This window comes from Cervus canadensis, chromosome 3 (genome assembly GCF_019320065.1).
Source record: "Cervus canadensis isolate Bull #8, Minnesota chromosome 3, ASM1932006v1, whole genome shotgun sequence".
In the NCBI taxonomy this organism is placed as follows: Eukaryota; Metazoa; Chordata; class Mammalia; order Artiodactyla; family Cervidae; genus Cervus; species Cervus canadensis.
The window spans coordinates 14850879-14872096 of record NC_057388.1 but is presented as its reverse complement, the minus strand read 5'-3'; the positions used below and the strand labels follow the sequence as shown (position 1 = coordinate 14872096).

The 21218-nt window shown below is 37.8% G+C and overlaps 1 protein-coding gene across 2 annotated transcripts in view; it reads right to left on the bottom strand.

Annotated features, from left to right (window-relative positions):
• Nucleotides 1-21218, bottom strand: part of GLCCI1 (glucocorticoid induced 1) — a 114254-nt gene that overhangs the window by 6696 nt on the left and 86340 nt on the right. For both annotated transcript variants that reach the window (XM_043462683.1, XM_043462684.1), the window contains exons 5-6: nucleotides 15523-15675; nucleotides 11391-11601 (exon numbers count right to left, since the gene is read on the bottom strand). In XM_043462683.1, the coding sequence (XP_043318618.1) occupies nucleotides 11391-11601; nucleotides 15523-15675 (364 nt within the window). The remainder of the gene's footprint in view (nucleotides 1-11390; nucleotides 11602-15522; nucleotides 15676-21218) is intronic.

The window sequence follows — 21218 nt, the reverse complement described above, 5'->3', positions numbered from 1 at the left end:
CACTGGTTCAGACAGTAAATAATCCACCTGCAATGCAGGAGACCCAGGTTTGATCCCTGGGTTAAGAAGAACCCTTGGAGAAGGGGATGGCAACCCACTCCAGTAGTCTTGCCTGGAGAATTCCATGGACAAAGGAGCCTGGCGGGTTACGGTCCATAGAGGTCACAGAGTCAGACACGACCAAGCAACTAGCACTCAACACTTTCAACCACCAACGAAGACCTACTGCATAGCACAGGGAACTATGCTCAATATTACGTAAGAACCTAAATGGGAAAGGAGTCTGAAAAAGGACAAATACAAGTCAATCACTTTGCCGTGCACCTGAGCCTATCGCAACATTGTTAATCAACTGCACTCCACTATAAAAATGCTCTTAAAAATAGGTTCTAACATACAAAAGAGGGCACTGTACCAAAATGTTTTTTGCTTTATAAATGGCATGCTTTAAAAACAACTCCCATGAACAACTCATTATACCCATTGCAGACTTAGTTGTCTAACTTCTGCAGGTAGAAGCCTGTGTTGAGTTTGATAGCCACATTTCAGTAACTAAATGTGAGGTGAGCATGTCTGCTCAGGAGATTCAGGATGAAGTCTCATGGTAGTCTGTACTCAGTCCCTTTTGTTCACAGCATGATACATTTTCTCATTCTGTAATCCCATGTTAAGACAGTAACTAGACATGTTACTGAGATTAAGTTAAATGTTACCTTATGTTCTTATAACTGCATAAGCCATATGAATTATGAAATTAAATGTGATGAATATGATTATATGTCTGCATTCACAACAGTTTCATCTATATTTATAACAGATTCATCCAGATCTGGAAACATTTTATTGACTATTTTGTTATAAAAGATTATACTTAAGCATGTACCATACTTACAATTAAAATATAAGTAGTATTTTTAAACACATGATAATGAACTAATAAAGCTTGGAAAAATTAAAGATATTATTGAAGCCTGAAATTCCATATAGAAACAAAACTCATTAAACTTTGTGTTTTTGCAGTTTTCTGAATTTCTGCTTATATATAGCCTCATTACTTCTGGTGTGTTAAGTTGTATGACCCACAATTCTAGTATTAAAGATTGTAGATATAAAGTTGCTTCATTTATGTAGGAAGGTATGTAAAATCTCTGCCATGGTTCTACTCTAGCCCTAAGTCTTTACATGTGCTTTATCTGCTACTATCAGATTACTTTATCAAATTAAATAAAATTAATTCTAATATAAACAGTATAATTACAGGGTGGTGGTTCTCAACCCTAGTTTCACATTAGACTCATCAGAAGATGTTTTAAAAATACTAATAAATGCCAGTGTTGAAACCTCATCCCTATAGAGGTTCTGATTTAATTAGTCTGGGGCCCCTTTCCCAGGCATGTGCTGTCCCCACCCCCCATTTTTTCTGGTAAAGCTCCCAGATGCCTTTGAAGTATAGCCAACTTTGAGGACCAGTTATGAAAAGCACTGGTGTGGAGTCAGGCCACCTCACTTCTATCTAGGCCTAACTGTATGGCCAAGGAACAGTGTCTTCCTTTGTGCTTTGATATATAAGATAGGAATAACTACTGATATGATGGCTGTGAAAAAAACCCGTGTACCTGAAACATAGCAAGTTCTCAATAAATATTGCTACAATAGTAGAAAGAAGACATCATTACCAATTTACCAATTAAACAAATGTGCACCATTCAGAAATTAAATGCCTATTCCACTCTGTTGGCAGAAGAGAGTAACAGAAATGTCCTTTTTAATAGATCTGCACACTAACTTTATTATGATATATAAAAGATGGAATCTTTTAGCATACGGAGATTTATCATTCTGAAATTTAACAACTAAGGCCTAAAGTATACAGATTCTATAGATTCCTCTACAAAGAAAATATTTATTATATGTGCAGCAAGAGTCAGTAAATATAATTATTAATTTAATTCTAGTATGAAAATAACTTCTTTTACAGAAGATGTGGTACATATATATGATGGACTATTACTCAGCCATAAAAAAGAATGAAACAATGCCACATGCAGTAACATGGATAGACCTGACTTGGAGGACACTATGTTAAGTGAAAGAAGTCAGAGAAAGACAAATTCTGTAGGACATCACTTATATGTGGAATCTAAAAAAGTACAACAAACTAGTGAATATAACAAAAAAGAAGCAGATTTATAGGTATGGAGAATAACTAGTGGTTACCGGTGGAGAAAGGGAAACAGGGAGGGGCAACAGAGGGGCAGGGAAATAAGAGGCACAAACTACTAGGTATAAAATAAGCTGCAAGAATATACTGTACAATGGGGATATAGTTAGTATTTTACAATAACTATAAGCATAACCTTTAATAATTGTGAATGTTATATACCTATAACATATAACAGTACACAGTAACTATGCTTCAATTTTAAAAAATTACTTATTGTGCATTAGGAAATGAAATTTATCAGTGGTAGTGTGATTTGATGGCCTAACGGAATCAATAGAAACAACTGTATAAGCATGTTTTGATGACAAACTTTTGGCCCTAGTTGGCATTACCTATTGTATTGAACACTTGCGTTTTCAGTGAACTCCAAGATCAAACTGTGAAAGAGCAAGCAAGGAGAACATTTGACTTTTACAAATAGTTTCTAAGATTTCTCCATAATTTCAAAGTCAACCTTTTACGTGAAGGTTTGTTGTTGTTTAGTCGCTAAGTTGTGTTCGACTCTGTTGCAACCCCATGGCTTCTCTGTCCATGGGATTTCCCAGGCAAGAATACTGGTGTGGGTTGCCACTTCCTTCTCCAGGGGATCTTCCCAACTTCCCAGGGATTGAACCCATGTCTCCTGCATTGGCAGATGGATTCTTTACCACTGAGCCACCAGGGAAACCCTTATGAGAAGGTTACACAATTAAAAAAGAAAAAACAACACAGCTATAGACAGCTAAGATCTTTCTTAGATCAGCATATAGCAAAAGGTAAGGAGGAAAAAATTAACATCATAACCCTTGTCACTTGTATTTTTGAACTTTGTTCTCAAATAAGACTGTGTTTTGAATTAACTGGGACTTAATTTGCATTCCAAATGTTAGACCCATGTTTTACATTTTATTCTGCATTCACTGAATTGATAATTTACAAATTAAGCAAACAAACTCTAGTTGCTCCTTTGTTTTTGTGTACTCACAATACACAAGAGCTGCTTTTGCAAACATAATCCTGACAGGCAGCACAACACTGCTTAGTATTGTCTTCAAATGTGACTTGGCGTCATCAACATACTAACGAGTCACTCAGACTTGTTCACGAATGTGAACAAATCACTCCGAATTTATCTGACATGGCAGTTAAAAATGAAAGCAAATCACCCTATTGAAGACAGTCTTCAAACCAATTTATAGACTAAAATCATGCCTCTTATTAATCACAATGGTAAAACTAAACTGAAAATAAATTTCAGATTACCCAGAATATTTTATATCTGGAAAAGTAATGTAATGAAGGATCTTAGGAGAGTTCTTCTGATAGAACCTTAGTTTTCACATTCTTGAGCTTTTTAGATGAACAAATTTCCAGGGACATCAGTTTTCAAAAACCTGAAACACAGTGTTTCATATTAAAGTGCTCCTAAAGTGTCCTACAGAGGGAAAAATGAAAACTTCTAATAAAAGTTTCAATATAATTTTAACAGAGGGAAAAATGAAAACTTCTAATGAAAGTTTCAATATAATTTTAAATGTGCACTTATATATTTACAGAGCAAAAGAGAAGGCAAAACAAAATGCTATGTATCAATATTAGGTGAAAGTTCAGTATTTCTCCTCTCTCCTCATTCCTGCTTAAAGGGAAATGGCATTATAACATCTCTAAGCAGATAACCAAATATAATGTTAAACTTATATAATAGTCACCTGAAAGCCTATTCCTTCTCTGACATTCACTGCCTTATTCACAGTGGTAATTGTTTTCCCATGTTCCAAGCTAGAACTTTGTTAGAACTCTGCCTTTATCCTCATTTTTCTAACCCCTCACCTTGTACATCTAATCAACCACCAAATGCTGCTGCTGCTTCTTCAGTCTATTTCTTTCAATTCCTCTGCCCATGCTGTCCCTCCTCATCTTTGCCCTACACTTGTGGGTTCCCAACTAGAGTGCACTGAACAATCTGCTGACATGCAGGAAGAAAACTGGAGAACATTTATGTGTATTTACTTTTTACCCCTAAAAGTAAGAAAACTTTACTAATACATATTTTGTATATGGACTGAACCATGTACTTAGATAACTCAGAAATATATAAATTCACATTACAGGTATAGATTAAAAACTGCTGAAAAAAGTGTGTAATGAGCCAAGTTTGGAGACTCAGGACTAGACTATTAAAACAGCATCTTATCTCCTCCTCTTAAAGCCTCTCTCCACTTCTGTAGCTTTATCCTTAGAGCCGGTCATGTCCTTTAGCTGACAAAGTTCTTTGCTCGGTTGTCTGTCTATTTCAGCGAGGCTCAAGACCCTTCTGAAGCAGCGACCTTCCTACCTGCGTCTCCACCCTCACTGCCTTCTCCTCCCTGCCACTTACCCTGGGCTCCAGCCATACGACTTTGTACTCTTCTCCACACACCAGGCTCTTTCACAGCTGAATGACTGTGAAATGGTCATTCCTCTTGCAAAGGCGGCAACAAGTAGTGTGAAGTTCCTACAAAGATCTCTGTTGGCCTCTGGACTCCATAGACTTTAGGAAAGCTAACTTCATTTCTCTAGGCCTTAGGCTCCCCATTCTTAAAATAATGACACTGTCCCTACTCACAGGATTGTGGTAATATTACAGGAGATAAAAAAGGTAAAGGCACCTGAGCACCTTTAATCATCATAACAATCCTATGAGGCAGTGCCGTCACTTCCCTTAAATTACAGGTCAGAAAACCAAGATACAGAGAACCTGAGTAACTTGCCCAGAGACACACAACTAGTAAGTGGAAGAGCAGAGATTCAATGGCTGCAGCAGAGTCAGAGTCCGTGACCATCAAGCTATCTGCATCACTGTTTTGATCTATCTCAACTGTAGTGTCCTCATGAGACTAGATGATCAAGTTCCAATCTAACATTCTAGGCTCCTACTTAAGAGTCTTAGAGCTTCGGCAACAGCTTCACTGGGTCTGCCTTCTATTACAAAGGCACGGGGCAAAGAATGGCTTCAATGCTTTCTATTTCTTCTTAGAGGAACATAAAAGATAACAGCAAGAAAAAATTCAACAGATTCTCCTTTCCTCTAGTCTACTTGATACCCTACTTTTTCCCTAGTCATGATCAGAGTATAAGAAGTGATAGATTTTAGCAAAGTTACTTTCTTTTCTGTAATTTCAATAGGAAATCTGAACTTTATGGCTTCTTTCTCGCCAAAGACCTGTCATCACTGTTAGCATAACCTAGAGTGGTTACTCTTTATTGTCTTTTTTTGGGTAGTAGGGAGGATTATCCTACTCTTCCCAAACATCCCAAAACCTAACATATATAATTAACTTAAAGAAAAGGATTCTATTGTTTTAAACAATATATTCTTTAAAAAATGGACATACCATGAAGAAAGAATACTCAAAAAATCTCCACTTAAGCATTACTCTATACTAACGCTAGGCAGCACTCTAGTTGTTGAGGATAAAGTAATGAGAAAATTAAAGTTACCTGCTCTTGATGGAGCTTATATCCTAGTAAATAGATAACTGGAGATTAAGTGAAATTATATATGCATCCATGCTCACTGGTGTCCAAGTCTTTTGCAACCCCATGCACTGTAGCACGCCAGGCTCCTCTGTCCATGGGATTCTCTAGGCAATAGTGGAGTGTATTGCTATTCCCTTCTCCAGGGGATCTTCCCGACCCAGGGATGGAAATTATATACATCAAAATTATATATGCAGGCATATAAATAAATTTTGGTTTGCTTTTGTTTTAGACTCTAGGTTGTAAATGCCAGAACTGAACTGTATACTTACTAATAATTTTGAATTAAGAACAGTAAGTCATCTACAGAAAGTCAGCAGAGCAACTGTAAACATTCCAGAAAGAGTGGGGAAAGGCATTTACTGGATGCTTAAGCACATCAGATAATGTAAATACACATAATTTCAGATGCAATCCTGAAAAAGCAAAACAGGGAAGATGAACTGAGGGACGTCATTCTCCAGAAGTTCAGTTTTTAACCTATGGAATAACTCCTTTGTTGGAGCAAGAGTTCTACACTCTTTGTAATTTTACCACGGAGGGGTTCTTCTAGGATAGTAAGCACTTAGAATCATGTGGGGATAACCTTTTAATCGAGAAACAGATCAAGGCTCAAACAAAGTGATTTTCAAGGTGTAGTGGCTAAAACAAATATATCTAACCTATTTTCACAACATAAACCACAAAGAAAAGTGCCACAAAATCTGGGCCGATGAGGCTGTCTAGAAGATGGAGGGTTAAAGTATGTTAAAGGCAAACATCAAAGAGTGTTAAGAAACAGAGCTCTAAAGATGACTGCAAATAGAGTTTAAAATGTATACAGAAAGGAATAAGACGTCAAAGAGAGTCTTTTTCAAAAGTCTGGCCAGGGTCAGCCCTAGACCCTGAAAAGATAATACTGTTTCTTTCTTTCCTGCAACTATGGACTTCTCAGTCCTAACACCCAAAGTTTAGAAATATTAATGAGTTAAATCATGGTATGAGTTAAACAGATTGACGTGCACTGGCCCTTGGAAACTCCATCCACATAATATACATTGTTCCTGTGGGAAAACCCAGTTTAAGTTCCAAGTAGCCAATTTATGGAATCTTGGAATACAACTCCTGGTGGTTGGCCTCAGTAGAATGGTTCAGTTGACTTCATGATTAGAATAATCAATGTTTCCATAATATCTTGCAAAACTGCAGAATTTTATAACTGCCTAAGTGAATTGTGCCAAAGATCAGCTATAAGTGGCAGAATGAAGTCTAGATTTTGTGACTTGGTTCCAATAAGAAAAGCTGGCAGAGCTGCTGAAAGAACGAGTATCTGACACGGCCATTTACAGTATATAAATGGCTGTTTTTCTCCCTTGCATTTTGGGCGTGATAAGGTAGAATTTAGGCTAACTAATCATAGGGTATATCCTGCAGATGTGAACTCTTATTCAGGATCCCTGAATTCTCCACACAAATCATTATGTACAACTGTGGCTGTTACTAGGCTAGTTAGCCAAGCAACTTTACACATGATAGCTGGCTGCCTTCAGCCTTTAAGTCACTGGAAAAATCTGTCCCCAAACCACCCAACTCAAAAAACTAAAACCTGAAAATAGTCTCTTAAAGACTAGATTTTTCTTAATAGAGTGTTTTCGTCTTGGCACTGCAATTGAAAGAACCAAAGAAAAACCAACATGCTAATCAACTAAAATTATTTTATAGGTCTCAAAGTATACATGTGTCATGGAGAAAAACAGATGTTAGGGATAAGCAGAAATAACAAAGTCAGGAAAAGGATAAGTATATAGCAGATGAACACTAGAAAAATAACCACACCAGCCCACCTCTCATTAGAGCAATATGCTCACATGCCTGTCCCTCTCCCGTGTGTGCATGCCAGTTCTGGATGTCTAACCTAGCTATTCCACACACCAACTACAGAAGAGGTAGGTACTCCAAATCAATCCAAACCTGTTAGAAATCTGTAGCTTCCCTTTTTTCTTTACAGGAAATAAATACAAAGAAACAAAAGATCAATTTAAGCTTTACTGTGGAAAAGTGTTTTTGTAGTGTTAAAGCTGTAAGCCAGAATTAGTATTGTAAAAAATTGGGCTGTTCATAGAGAAGCAATGAGTTAGAGATTATTCTATAGTTTGAATGACTTAAATATGTAAGTTTCAGGAATTGCAAAACTGACAACTCCCTCTCCTTTGTACCTTTAGTATTCTGAACATACTTGTGTAATAGTGTATATTTGTTAACGTTACTATTAATCCTTATTAGAGTATAAAGCTCTTAAAAATAGGTATCACATCTTCCTCTTATCTATTTTTCCACTCTCCAGTACAGTCCCTGACATACATTAGATGCCCAAGAAACATATCTTGAATAAACCAGAAGCATAAACTCAGCTGAAATACATAAACCTCCACTCCCAATCCTAAAATACATGTATGATACAGACACATATACATACATATGTAAAAGAGACAGATGCTTTTTAATCTTCCTTCACAAAGAAGGTAGTTGATTTGAGACCTAGAAACTGACCACTGTAATAGGTCACACAGTTTTCCAGAAAACAGTAATATAAACTTGATCTTAATTGCAAAGTAATGCCTCAAAGCTACATTGGTAAGTACATTAAGAAACTTATGTCATGAGGTCTTAAATTTCCAAACTGAGGTAGTTTTGTAGAAAATGGAAAAGTGTCTTAACTGATTCTGCAATCTCCTTAGTTTCTAAAGAAATTTTTTTTAAAAAGACTATTAGTCACACCCAACACTATTTATTGAATGTTTACTACATACCAGGAGTTATGCTAAGCACTTTGTTCCAATATCTCATTTAACCCCAACAGTGGTATGAAGTATGAAAACACGTACGATCACCCTGTTTTACTAAGAAAACAATTTTTTTTTTAAACTGTTGGCCTTAAGAAATGATCTGGACAAGTGTTCTCATTTTACATTAAAAAAAAACAACACACAAGAGGAACAGAGCGTTAACAGGCAGATATCTGGTAAAAAGAATAAAAGGGGATAGAAAAAAAATATACAACCAAAGGCAAAGTCTTAGGAAAAAGTCTAACTTCCCTAAAAAATCATCAGAATTCAGATTATTATACTATCTCAGAGAGATACATGTGTTCCTATGTTCACTGTGGTATTATTCACAATATCCAAAACATGGAGACAACCTAAGTGTCCATGAACAGATAAATAAAGAGAATGTGGTTCTAAGTGGCTGTGAGACTGCCTCATTGAATACAGTCCCATAGAGGCTGAGAAGGCAACCTCACAAACTTAGCTAACCAAAATGGAACTCATCTATCAATTTCCTAATACATCTCCCTTTTGGTTCAGCATCTCAGTTATCCACAGTATTATACTTAGAAGAAAACAAAACTTCAGAATTTACTGCCTAGCCTTGTATCACTGTTATTTTTATTTTTCCTTTTAACCCAACTACAAGTGCTAATAAGTAGCAAAAGTGATCTGCACTTATCCTTTTTACTGGTATAACAAAAAATACAGGTTTTGGAATCAATCAGACAAGATTTGCTCCACCATTTACCACCTGTGCATCCTAAAACAAGTTATGATTATTAACCTTCAAAACAAACCCTCCTACTAGAGGCAAGGTGTCTTCTTGTTTGATTTATTATGAAACATCCATATAGAAATGTGAGGAATTGACTGAAGTGTCTGCTGCGGTAGGACACCTTAGTGTATTGGAAGTTCCCTAGTCTGATGTTCTATGAAACAGACTTTCCACTTGAAGCAGAGAGACGCCTAACTAAGGTTCTGCTTTCAATACATTCTTAATGGAGGAAGAGAACCCCAAGGCTTCCAGTAACAAAAGGGTGAAATGAAAGGGGGGAACTGTTGATATCCACCCACAGAAATAAAAGCAGACGACCAAGTCCAAGGTAGCTTCCCTCTAAAATCTCAGCAGAGAGTCAGGTATAATGATGACTGAAATAAGCCAGACCAAAGGAACACAGACTGTATCATTTCATTTCTGTGAAATCCAGTAATGGGGGGAAATTAGACTATAGTGATGGAAGTGAGAACAGTGGTTACTTCCAGGCAGAGAGGAGAAGGATTCTGTCTGGAAAGGGAGCTAGAGAGCCTTCTGGGATGCAAAAAATGTTCTGTATCTTGATCCAAGAGGTGGTTGCATGAGTGCAAACATGTGTAAAACTTCAGGGGGCTTAGCACTTAATATCTGGGCGCTTTAAATGTATTAATACCTCAAAACAAACTGAGAGGACTGGGGGTCAAGCCGGGACAAGGCCCATAAAATCCTGTAAGATTTTGTAAACTTTATTTTTTACATGTTTTAAAATTTTTGTTGCCTATGATCTGTTTCTCTGTGGTGAGAAGCAGTAAATGTGTTACAAAGGAAGCTCAGTATTCCTTGTAAGTCACTAGGAAGGTGGAAGTGGGACAGTCTTTGGGACCTTCTGTGCCTGAGGGGCCAGAAACTGAAAGGAGAGTGAACACTGGTGGGCAAGTGCCTGACACCAGGACAGGGGCACGTAACAGGGAGGGAGGGCCTGACATCAGGACAGGGGGATGTGACAGGGAGGGAGGGCCTGACACCAGGACAGGGGGACGTGACAGGGAGGGAGGGCCTGACACCAGGACAGGGGGACACGGGCAGGGAGGGTGGGAGGGCCTGACACCAGGACAGGGGGACGTGACAGGGAGGGAGGGCCTGACACCCAGGACTGGGAGGGACAGGACAGGGACGGACAGGGAGGGCCTGACACCAGGCAGGGGGACACGGGCAGGGAGGGCCTGACACCAGGACAGGGGGACATGACAGGGAGGGAGGGCCTGACATCAGGACAGGGGGACACGGGCAGGGAGGGCCTGACACCAGGACAGGGGGACATGACAGGGAGGGAGGGCCTGACACCAGGACAGGGGGACGTGACAGGGAGGGCCTGACACCAGGACAGGGGGACATGACAGGGAGGGAGGGCCTGACACCAGGACAGGGGGACGTGACAGGGAGGGAGGGCCTGACACCAGGACAGGGGGACACGGGCAGGGAGGGCCTGACACCAGGACAGGGGTACACGGGCAGGGAGGGAGGGCCTGACACCAGGACAGGGGGACGTGACAGGGAGGGCCTGACAGGCAATAAGAGGCCCCACGGGTTCTGCACTCTTATTGGTGTTAATAATTCATCTACATACCATAATATGATCCCTGATGTGCTGCAGGTACTTGTTAAACTTTATCCTACTTGGTTAAAAATATCCTCATTCTTCCAACAGAATTTTCAGAAGTTATTTCCTTCCAAAGTAATCTGATTATGAAATCTAACCTCAGGCACGAGAAACCTAGAGTCTACCATAACCATCCTTAACTCTGGACGACACCGAGGGAAAAACTGTGTGCTGTGTTATGTGAAGCTGTCCACACTCATTTTATAGCTTTCGTTAGCTGTTAGAACCACGCGCTGTGCTCCTCTGACACATTTATGGAAGATGTTTGCGAAAGTCACAAAGAAGGGGGTACGTGAAACCAATGAACAAACAAACCTAGATCAACCAATCCTTTACAATCCCACCATTCAACAAAAGAAAAAAGGTGATGTAATGGTCTAAGACAAAGGAAGTATAATGAGCAAGGCCCTGCAACACCCGCCACCAAGTGGGTGAGCCCACCCTCACCTTTATCACGATCGTCGAGCAGGTCCTCTGCCGAGCAGGGGCTGCCGTCCTGGGAGCCGGGGGCACAGAAGGGGGAGACGCAGGGCGAGTGGCTGCTGCAGCTGCTGCTGCGCCCCTGCACCGAGGGCGTCTGGGTGTCGACGCTCCGCGTGCTGCTGCTGCGGTAGTGGGCGGGCAGCGGCGCTCTCCGGCCGTCCGGGATGTCCAAAGGCTGGAGGGGCGGACCAGCACAGTCAGGGCGGCATGCACTGCACCCACAGGCAGCACAGGCTGCTCCTTTTGATTTCACTTTTCACTATTATCGCCAGCATAGCTGCTGCTTCAGAAAATACAGAGGCCAACCTCAGGTCATCGTTTCTGCCAGCTACCTTTAGGTCAGTACTCCCAGGAATACTCCTCTAGGACAAGGGCTGCTTTTAACACTGGATCCTAATGCCTAGCACTGTGCCTGGCAAACAGCCGACACTCCATAAACATCTGTCCAAAGAACTAGTCAAACTACTCCAGAGATCACTTTGACTTACTAATAAGAAAAGAGAAATCTCATATTCACAGGTATGGATTTCCATTTGTTCATTCATTCTTTCTTTTTTCCCTTTTACAAGCCAGGAACAGATTTTGCAGGTTACCCAAAGTGTCTAATAAACAGATTTATTCTAGTAGAACTGAATGGAGGATATTAATATATCTGAACAATTCTACTAATTCGGTATCCAATTGAGTAGGACTACTAATGAATTTTGCCTAGTTCTAATGCATTGTTCTGAATGGCAAAAATAAATAGAAATGAAATTATAATTGTAGACTCATATATGAATCATATATTTTCAACCTAAGAAGATCCTAGACCTCATTAGTACAGTGCCTTCACTAATGAACTTATAGAGCTCCTGCTGACATGGTCATTTAAAAGGCATCAGAGCTTCTGACTCTACTCTGCTTCTGCTGTAAAGATGTATCTTAAAAAAAAAAAAAAAAAAGATGTATCTTACTCACCAGCAAGCTAACAAAGCAAGGTCAACAAATACGATGTATATATTAACCATTTACAGTATTTTTGTTATTATATAGACAAGGATGAAATGCTTGGAAAAAAGAACCAGTATATGCTTAGTTTATTTACAACTTATTTTCATTATTTATGGGTTATTACTCCCGAGGTTTGTCATTTCAGAGATTTTAGAAACACTGTCAGATGCAAAATGAATTAAGGCAAAACATGAGACTCAAAGAGTACTGGTTTTTTCTGTAACAAGTAAAGGCCAAAACCTAAAATGAAAACTTCATTTATCTATGCAAAGTTGCTAAATGAAAACTATACCATCTTTACAACCTGACAATGACCATGCTACTATAAAGAAAACAATCATTTATGTTATGGAACATTAATTCATTTTGTAACAAATAACAAAAGTAAAATTTTCCAACTTAGGAAGGAAATATTCCCAAAGATATATTAATTTACTTGGTCAAATGCTAAGAAAATAACTATTTTATTAATTTTTTTTCTTAGTGAAATTTAGATTTTAATTACAACTCTGCACTAAATTCTAAGAAATCATTGGTGTGGGGTTTTTTTCTTTTTTGACAAAATTACATGATAGATGTGGGAATTTTTCAGAACAACCCATCAAGAAAGATCATTTTGGAAAATATATGAGGCCTTTATGACAGAGGTCTTTCTTAGAACTTAATATATTTAAGTCTAGGAAAATCTTACTTTAATAAAATGTCAATATTGGTAATCAGTAAAATAATAATGTAACAATTTATAATTTTAAAAGTTTAAGAACCTGAGTTATCTTTTACTCATGTCCTATTTGATAAACACAATTTTTCTGTACTTCCACTTCTGAATCTATAACTGGATAATATATATCAATTTCCTTAACCAAGTTCTGTTTTGTTGGGGAGAGGGTTCAGAGAATTAGAATAACAAGACAGATTTTAGAGGTTTACATATTTACACAAAATAATGATGGAAATTATAAAGGCTTAGAACACTGATATACTTCGGAAGCTACTGGCAGGCTCACCTGCCAAAATGACAACATTTTGATTTATTAAAACTTTGAGGCACACTTAATCATAAACCTAAAAATTCTTAAAATTAATATTTTAGTTATAACTGTGTAGGTTACCCCAAAGTAATTTCAGAATGTTTACTGTGAAATTAGAATATGACTAATTTAAAACCAGAACTACATCAGTAAATTTCATTTTCTAATAAAGTTTTGCTTAGCAGTTCTTAAAGAATTAGCAAATGTGACTAATTATCTCATCCTGAAAAAATTAGACCAATTTTACTTCCTTACATTACTGTTCTTAAATGTCACATAATGTATAAAGGAAACATTTTAATGGTATGCACAGCTAAGCTAAGAGCACAATTTCTAAAGGGTTCCTTTTTGGCCTAATGAATATAACATAAAAATTTAACTCTTAGAGTAAAATGGCACAACCTTTTTGGATGGTAATTTTAGCAAAAATATTAATCAAAGTTTTAAATGTGCAAATGCTCTGACCTAGCAATTTCACTGCCAGGAAATTGTCTGCCAAGAGTACACCATGTTTTCTAAAGCACTACTTATGATGATAAAAATTGAAAACAGTCTAAATGTCCACCAGTAGGGGAGTTTTAAATTATGGTACATTCATACAATGATTCAACCTATATTAACATACAGGCACATATTTGGAAGAATATACAATAAATTATGATTAGTGCTCATATTTGCTAAGCAATATTGAAAGTTGGAAAAAGGTTTTTTAAATCAATTTTATAAATATAAAATCATGTGAATTTTGAGATAAACTCTAAGTCAGTTTTAAAACCTATACATTATTTGAAGGAATCAGATACACATTTGACATAAATCATATTTTAGTTCTAAAAAACCATCAGAGAGATAATTAAGCCAAAGGCTACTTGATGTTTTCTTTTGTTGAATATACCTTTAAAATGTGGTCAAATATAGGTTCATGTGCAGCAGTGTCCAGATTTCTATTCTAGGACAGAGATAGTTTATAAAGTATTTTTGATTAATTCAAATGGATGCAAGACTTAAATATATGTGAAAACTAGCACCGTAAAAACCTAAGAGGAAAACAAAAAACTAAATCACTGTGACCTTAGATTAGGCAATATTTTCTTAGATATGAACAGTGAAAAAGACAACCCACAGAATGGGAGGCATTTTCAAATCATCTATCTAATAAGGACTTTTTATCTAGAAAGTAAGAACTTTAGACCTTTTACATTTCAATAGTAAAAAACCTAATTTTGAAATAGGGCAAATAATCTAAATAGTTTTCCAAGTAAGATATACAGTGGTCAACACCATAATGAGGTACCACTTCACACCCACCAGAATGGCTATAATAAAAAAGGTAATTACAAGTGTTGTTGAATATGGGGAAATCTGAACTTTCATACACTGCTGGTGGGGATGTAAAATGATACAGAGTGGCTACTTTGGAAAACAATCTGGCAGTTTCTCAAAAGGTTAATCAAAGAGTTACCATACTAGCAATTCCACTTCTAGGTATATACTCAAGAGAAATGAAAACATCACATTCACACAAACATTTCTATATAAAGGTTTTTCACAGCAGCATTATTTTTAACAGACAAAAAGTAGAAATAATACAAATGTTCATCAATTAATGACTGGATAATAAAATCTGTATGAGTGAATATTGTTTGGCAATAAAAAGGAATAAAGTACTGATACATGCTACACTATAAATGAACCTTAGTTCAGCCTTAAAAACATTAGTCTGAGTGAAAAAGGCCTGATACAAGGGCCATGTATTGCATGACTACATTTACATGAAATATCTAGAACAGGCCAGTTCATAGACAGAGTACATTAGTGGTTGTCTCACTGGAGGAAAAGGAAGAGATGACTGTTAAAAAGTATGGAGTTTCTTTTGGGGGTGATGAAAAAGCTATAAAGTTGATTGTGGTATTGACTGCGTAACTGTGAACATGCAAAAACCACTGTACGCTTTTAATGGGTAAATCGTATGGTATGTGAATTATATCTAATACAGCTGTAACAAAAAAGAAGACTGAGACAGTTCACAGTATTAAAGAAAAAAGGGATTCAAACATCCCATGTACCCTTACCTTGGACACGTCCTCCTTCCCATTATTTTCTTTAATGAATACCTTTTCTAATTCGGGACTTATTCCTTCTACATTGCAGGGCACACGTGAAACAGATGATTTTGGCACAGATATGTTTGACAGCGGCATAGGGACTGATCTTGATCCAGTAGCCTACAAAACACAAGGTAAGGTGGAATCAAATTATTTGTGGATAAAGAAATTGTGAACTGAAGAGCAAGGTAATTCTTAAAACAGAAACTCGGTGAGCAGTTATTTTGACATTTCAAATACAATATAAATTCAGGTATACATATAGCAATTTAGGTTCCAAAGTAAGAAGTAAGGTAAAAATTACAGTCAAAATAATCCTTTATGAAAGTGTAAAGCTATAATTGTAAACTGTATACATTTTTTCAGCAGAATATCAGAATCCTCTGTACTGTTTTTTTATTCATTTTTCTGTTTTTACTGGAAAAGCATAGTTGGAATCATGTAAACTGAATGTATCATGTGACTCCAGCTCTGCTCTATGCTTATGTGTGTGTGTTTAAACGATTTGTTTCCCACACTGTGCAATCACCATCTAGTATTTTTCATTTCTACTTTATCCAAAATTTAAGAAAACCTTTTGGATTACTAAATAGTATGGCAACAATATCATGATAAGTTCTATAACACTCACTCGACAGCTTTAAGGCTGTTTTCAAAAGTCCTTTGTAGGACTTGTCAAAAATTAATACCCCTCACAGCTGTCCTGTGGGAGGTACCATAAAGTGGAAGTCAAGCCTGATGATTCTCAAGGAACTTAAAGGACACAAAGGAAATTAAAAACATAAAGATCGACAAGGAAAAAAGAAAAATAATATGATCTGTACCTTAATCTGAATGGTTAAAGTTGATACATATGATTCACAATGAAGTAGGCGGCTAGGCACTGATTAAATGAATATTTCCCACACACATGCTACGCTCCTGCCATTTGTGAATTGCTGCCTGCGAACATCCTTTGTCTCATATTAACGTATGCACTTTTTTCATATTGAAGTTATAACTCTTTGCCACTCATTTGCTGTTTACTTTAGTATGAAATATCTTTCTTCCAGTACTTTTATGGTTTTTCACATTTAAATATTTAACCTATCATGATTTATTTTTCTGTATGTTATAAAGTAGTATTTTTTCCCACATGGTAATAAAACTGCCCCAACATTTCTCTTTGGATTCTATCTTTGATTTCCTTAAAGTGTTATCTGACAATCTCTATTTAGAGATCCATTTTAACTGCTATAATTTTACAACAATTACATTTTGCATTCTGGTAGGGATTTTGCATTTTCAGTAGGGAAAGCCTTTTCAAATTTTCTTTTTAACTGACATAACTTTTCCACATTACTGTTGAAAATAACTTTTAAAGTAATAAAAAAATTCCTTTTACATTTCCACTGGAACTCAATTCATACATTAATTTTGGGCAAATGACTATTTGAAAAATACTGAGTCTTCCCATGTATGAATGACTGAATGACTTCCCATTTATCTCTTTTATATTTCATATCCTCAATAAGGTCTTAAAGTTTGCATATTTCTTTTAATTCTAGGCATTTTATATTTTTCACCAGATATATACTAACATGCTACTGCTAGTTGTAATATAGTAAGAAATATGTATTTGGTTTTCACCCCTGGTTCCTGAAACAAAGTTTCTGAATTCTTGTATTTCCTGAGGGATGGGGGCACTAGGAGTATCTTTTGTTCAGATGTTTGGTTTCTTTTTTTTTTCTTTTTTCCATTTATTTTTATTCGTTGGAGGCTAATTACTTTACAATATTGTAGTGGTTTTTGCCACACATTGACATGAATCAGCCATGGATTTACCTGTGTTCCCCATCCCAATCCCCCCTCCCACCTCCCTCTCCATCCCATCCCCCTGGGTCATCCCAGTGCACCAGGCCTGAGCACTTGTCTCATGCATCCAACCTGGGCTGGTGATCTGTTTCACCCTTGATAGTATACTTGTTTCAATGCTATTCTCTCAGAAGATCCCACCCTCGCCTTCTCCCACAGAGTCTAAAAGTCTGTTCAGTACATCTGTGTCTCTTTTTCTGTCTTGCATATAGGGTTATCATTACCATCTTTCTAAATTCCATATATATGCGTTAGTATACTGTATTGGTGTTTATCTTTCTGGCTTACTTCACTCTATATAATGGGCTCCAGTTTCATCCATCTCATTAGAACTGATTCAAATGAACTCTTTTTAATGGCTGAGTAATATTCCATGGTGTATATGTACCACAGCTTCCTTACCCATTTGTCTGCTGATGGGCATCTAGGTTGCTTCCATGTCCTGGCTATTATAAACAGTGCTGTGATGAACACTGGGGTGCATGTGTCTCTTTCAGATCTGGTTTCCTGGGTGTGTATGCCCAGGAGTGGGATTGCTGGGTCATATGGCAGTTCTATTTCCAGTTTTTTAAGGAATCTCCACACTGTTTTCCATAGCGGCTGTACTAGTTTGCATTCCCACCAACAGTGTAAGAGGGTTCCCTTTTCTCCACACCCTCTCCAGCATTTATTGCTTGTAGACTTTTGGACAGCAGCCATTCTGACTGGAGTGTAATGGTACCTCATTGAGGTTTTGATTTGCATTTCTCTGATAATGAGTGATGTTGAGCATCTTTCATGTGTTTGTTAACCATCTGTATGTCTTCTTTGGAGAAATGTCTGTTTAGATCTTTGGCCCATTTTTTGATTGGGTCATTTATTTTTCTGGAATTGAGCTGCAGGACTTGCTTGTATATTTTTGAGATTAATCCTTTGTCTGTTTCTTCATTTGCTATTATTTTCTCCCATTCTGAGGGCTGTCTTTTCACCTTGCTTACAGTTTCCTTTGCTGTGCAAAAGCTTTTACGTTTAATTTGGTCCCATTTGTTTATTTTTGCTTTTATTTCCAATATTCTGGGAGGTGGGTCATAGAGGATCCTGCTGTGATTTATGTCGGAGAGTGTTTTGCCTATGTTCTCCTTCAGGAGTTTTATAGTTTCTGGTCTTACATTTAGATCTTTAATCCATTTTGAGTTTATTTTTGTGTATGGTGTTAGAAAGTGTTCTAGTTTCATTCTTTTACAAGTGGTTGACCAGTTTTTCCCAGCACCACTTGTTAAAGAGGTTGTCTTTTTTCCATTGTATATCCTTGCCTCCTTTGTCAAAGATAAGGTGTCCGTAGGTTCGTGGATTTATCTCTGGGCTTTCTATTCTGTTCCATTGATCTATATTTCTGTCTTTGTGCCAGTACCATACTGTCTTGATGACTGTGGCTTTGTAGTAGAGTCTGAAGTCAGGCAGGTTGATTCCTCCAGTTCCATTCTTCTTTCTCAAGATTACTTTGGCTATTCGAGGTTTTTTGTATTTCCATACAAATTGTGAAATTATTTGTTCTAGTTCTGTGAAGAATACCGTTGGTAGCTTGATAGGAATTGCACTGAATCACAGCAAACATTGGTTTGTCAATGGTGAAAAATTGAAAGCATTTCCCCTAAAATCAGGAACAAGACAAGGGTGCCCACTCTCACCACTACTATTCAACATAGTTTTGGAAGTTTTGGCCACAGCAATCAGAGCAGAAAAAGAAGTAAAAGGAATCCAGATAGGAAAAGAAGACGTGAAACTCTCACTGTTTGCAGATGACATGATCCTCTACATAGAAAACCCTAAAGACTCTACCAGAAAATTACTAGAGCTAATCAATGAATATAGTAAAGTTGCAGGATATAAAATTAACACACAGAAATCCCTTGCATTCCTATACACTAACAATGAGAAAACAGAAAGAGAAATTAAAGAAACAATTCCATTCACCATTGCAACAAAAAGAATAAAATACTTAGGAGTATTTCTACCTGAAGAAACAAAAGACGTATACATAGAAAACTATAAAACACTGATGAAAGAAATCAAAGAGGACACCAATAGATGGAGAGATATACCATATTCATGCATTGGAAGAATCAACATTGTGAAAATGAGTATACTACCCAGATGTTTGGTTTCTGACACTGATCCTGACAGATAGCTCCTAAACCCCTTGCAATTTCCTAGGTGATAGGAACAAGGGTCTTTTGTTCCAATGAGGTGACTCTTGGTGGGTCCCTGAATAGGTTCAGAATGGGGTGCTGGTCACTAAAAAGAACCCATGACTAGAAGCTTGGGACTCCCAGTCCCACCTCTGGTGAGAAGAGAGGGAGCATGCCTATGTGATGAGGCCTCCAAAAATCCCAGCACTGTGGGGTCACAGAGTTTCCAGGTTGGTGAACATATATCCATGTACCACAAGGGCAGGACACACCTACTCCACACCAGCAGAAATTCTTACATGTGAGTTACCTCCAGACTTTGCCCTGTGAACCTCCTGATCTTGCTGTTCATTTTGTTTTTCAGTCATTCAGTTGTGTCCAACTCTTTGCAATGCCATGGACTGCAGCACGGCAGGCTTCCCTGTCCTTCACCATCTCCTGGAGCTTGCTCAAACTCATGTCCATTGAGTCGGTGATGCCATCCAACAATCTCATCCTCTGTTCCCTTCTCCTCCTGCCCTCAATCTTTCCCAGCATCAGGGTCTTTTCTAATGAGTCGGCTCTTCACATCAGGTGGTCAAAGTATTGGAGCTTTAGCATCAATCCTTCCAATGAATATTCAGGATTGATTTCCTTTAGGATTAACTGGTTTGATCTCCTTACAGTCCAAGGGACTCTCAAGAGTCTTCTCCAACACCACAGTTCAAAAGCATCAATTCTTTGGCGCTCAGCCTTCTTTATGGTCCAACTCTCACATCCATACATGACTACTGGAAAAACCATAGCTTTGACTAGATGGACCTTTGTTGGCAAAGTAATGCCTCTGTTCTTTAATACGCTAAGTATTTCATAGCTTTTCTTCCAAGGAGCAAGCATCTTTTAATTTCATGGCTGCAGTTCCCATCTGCAGTGATTTTGGAACCCAAGAAAATAAACTTTTCCACTATTTCCATTTTTTCCCCTCCTATTTGCCATGAAGTGATGGGACCGGACGCCATGATCTTCCTTTTTTGAAAGTTGATTTTTAAGCCAGCTTTTTCACTCTCTTCTTTCACTTTCATCAAGAGGCTCTTTAGTTCCTCTTCACTTTCTGCCATAAGGGTGGTGTCATCTGCATATCTGAGGTTATTGATATTTCCCCTTGCAATCTTGATTCCAGCTTGTGTTTCATCCAGCCCGGCATTTTGCATGATGTACTCTGCATATAGGTTAAATAAGCGGGGTGACAATATAGAGCCTTGTTGTTCTCCTTTCTCAGTGTGGAACCAGTCCATTGTTCCATGTCCAGTTCTAACTGCTGCTTCTTGACATGCATACAGGTTCCACAGGAGGCAGGTAAGGTGACCACAGGCAGGTAGGTATCAGACCTGCCTCCTAAGGTCTGATATTCCCTCTCTTGCAGAATTTTCCACAGTTTGTTGTGATCCACAGAGTCAAAGGCTTTAGTGTAGTCTATGAAGCAGAAGTCGATGTTTTTCTGGAATTCTCTTGCTTTTTCTGTGATCCAATGCATGTTGACAATTTGATCTCTGGTTCCTCTGCCTTTCCTAAATCCAGCTTGAAAATGTGGGAATTCTCGGTTCACATACTATTGAAGCCTAGCTTGGAGAATTTTGAGCATTACTTTGCTAGCATGCGAGA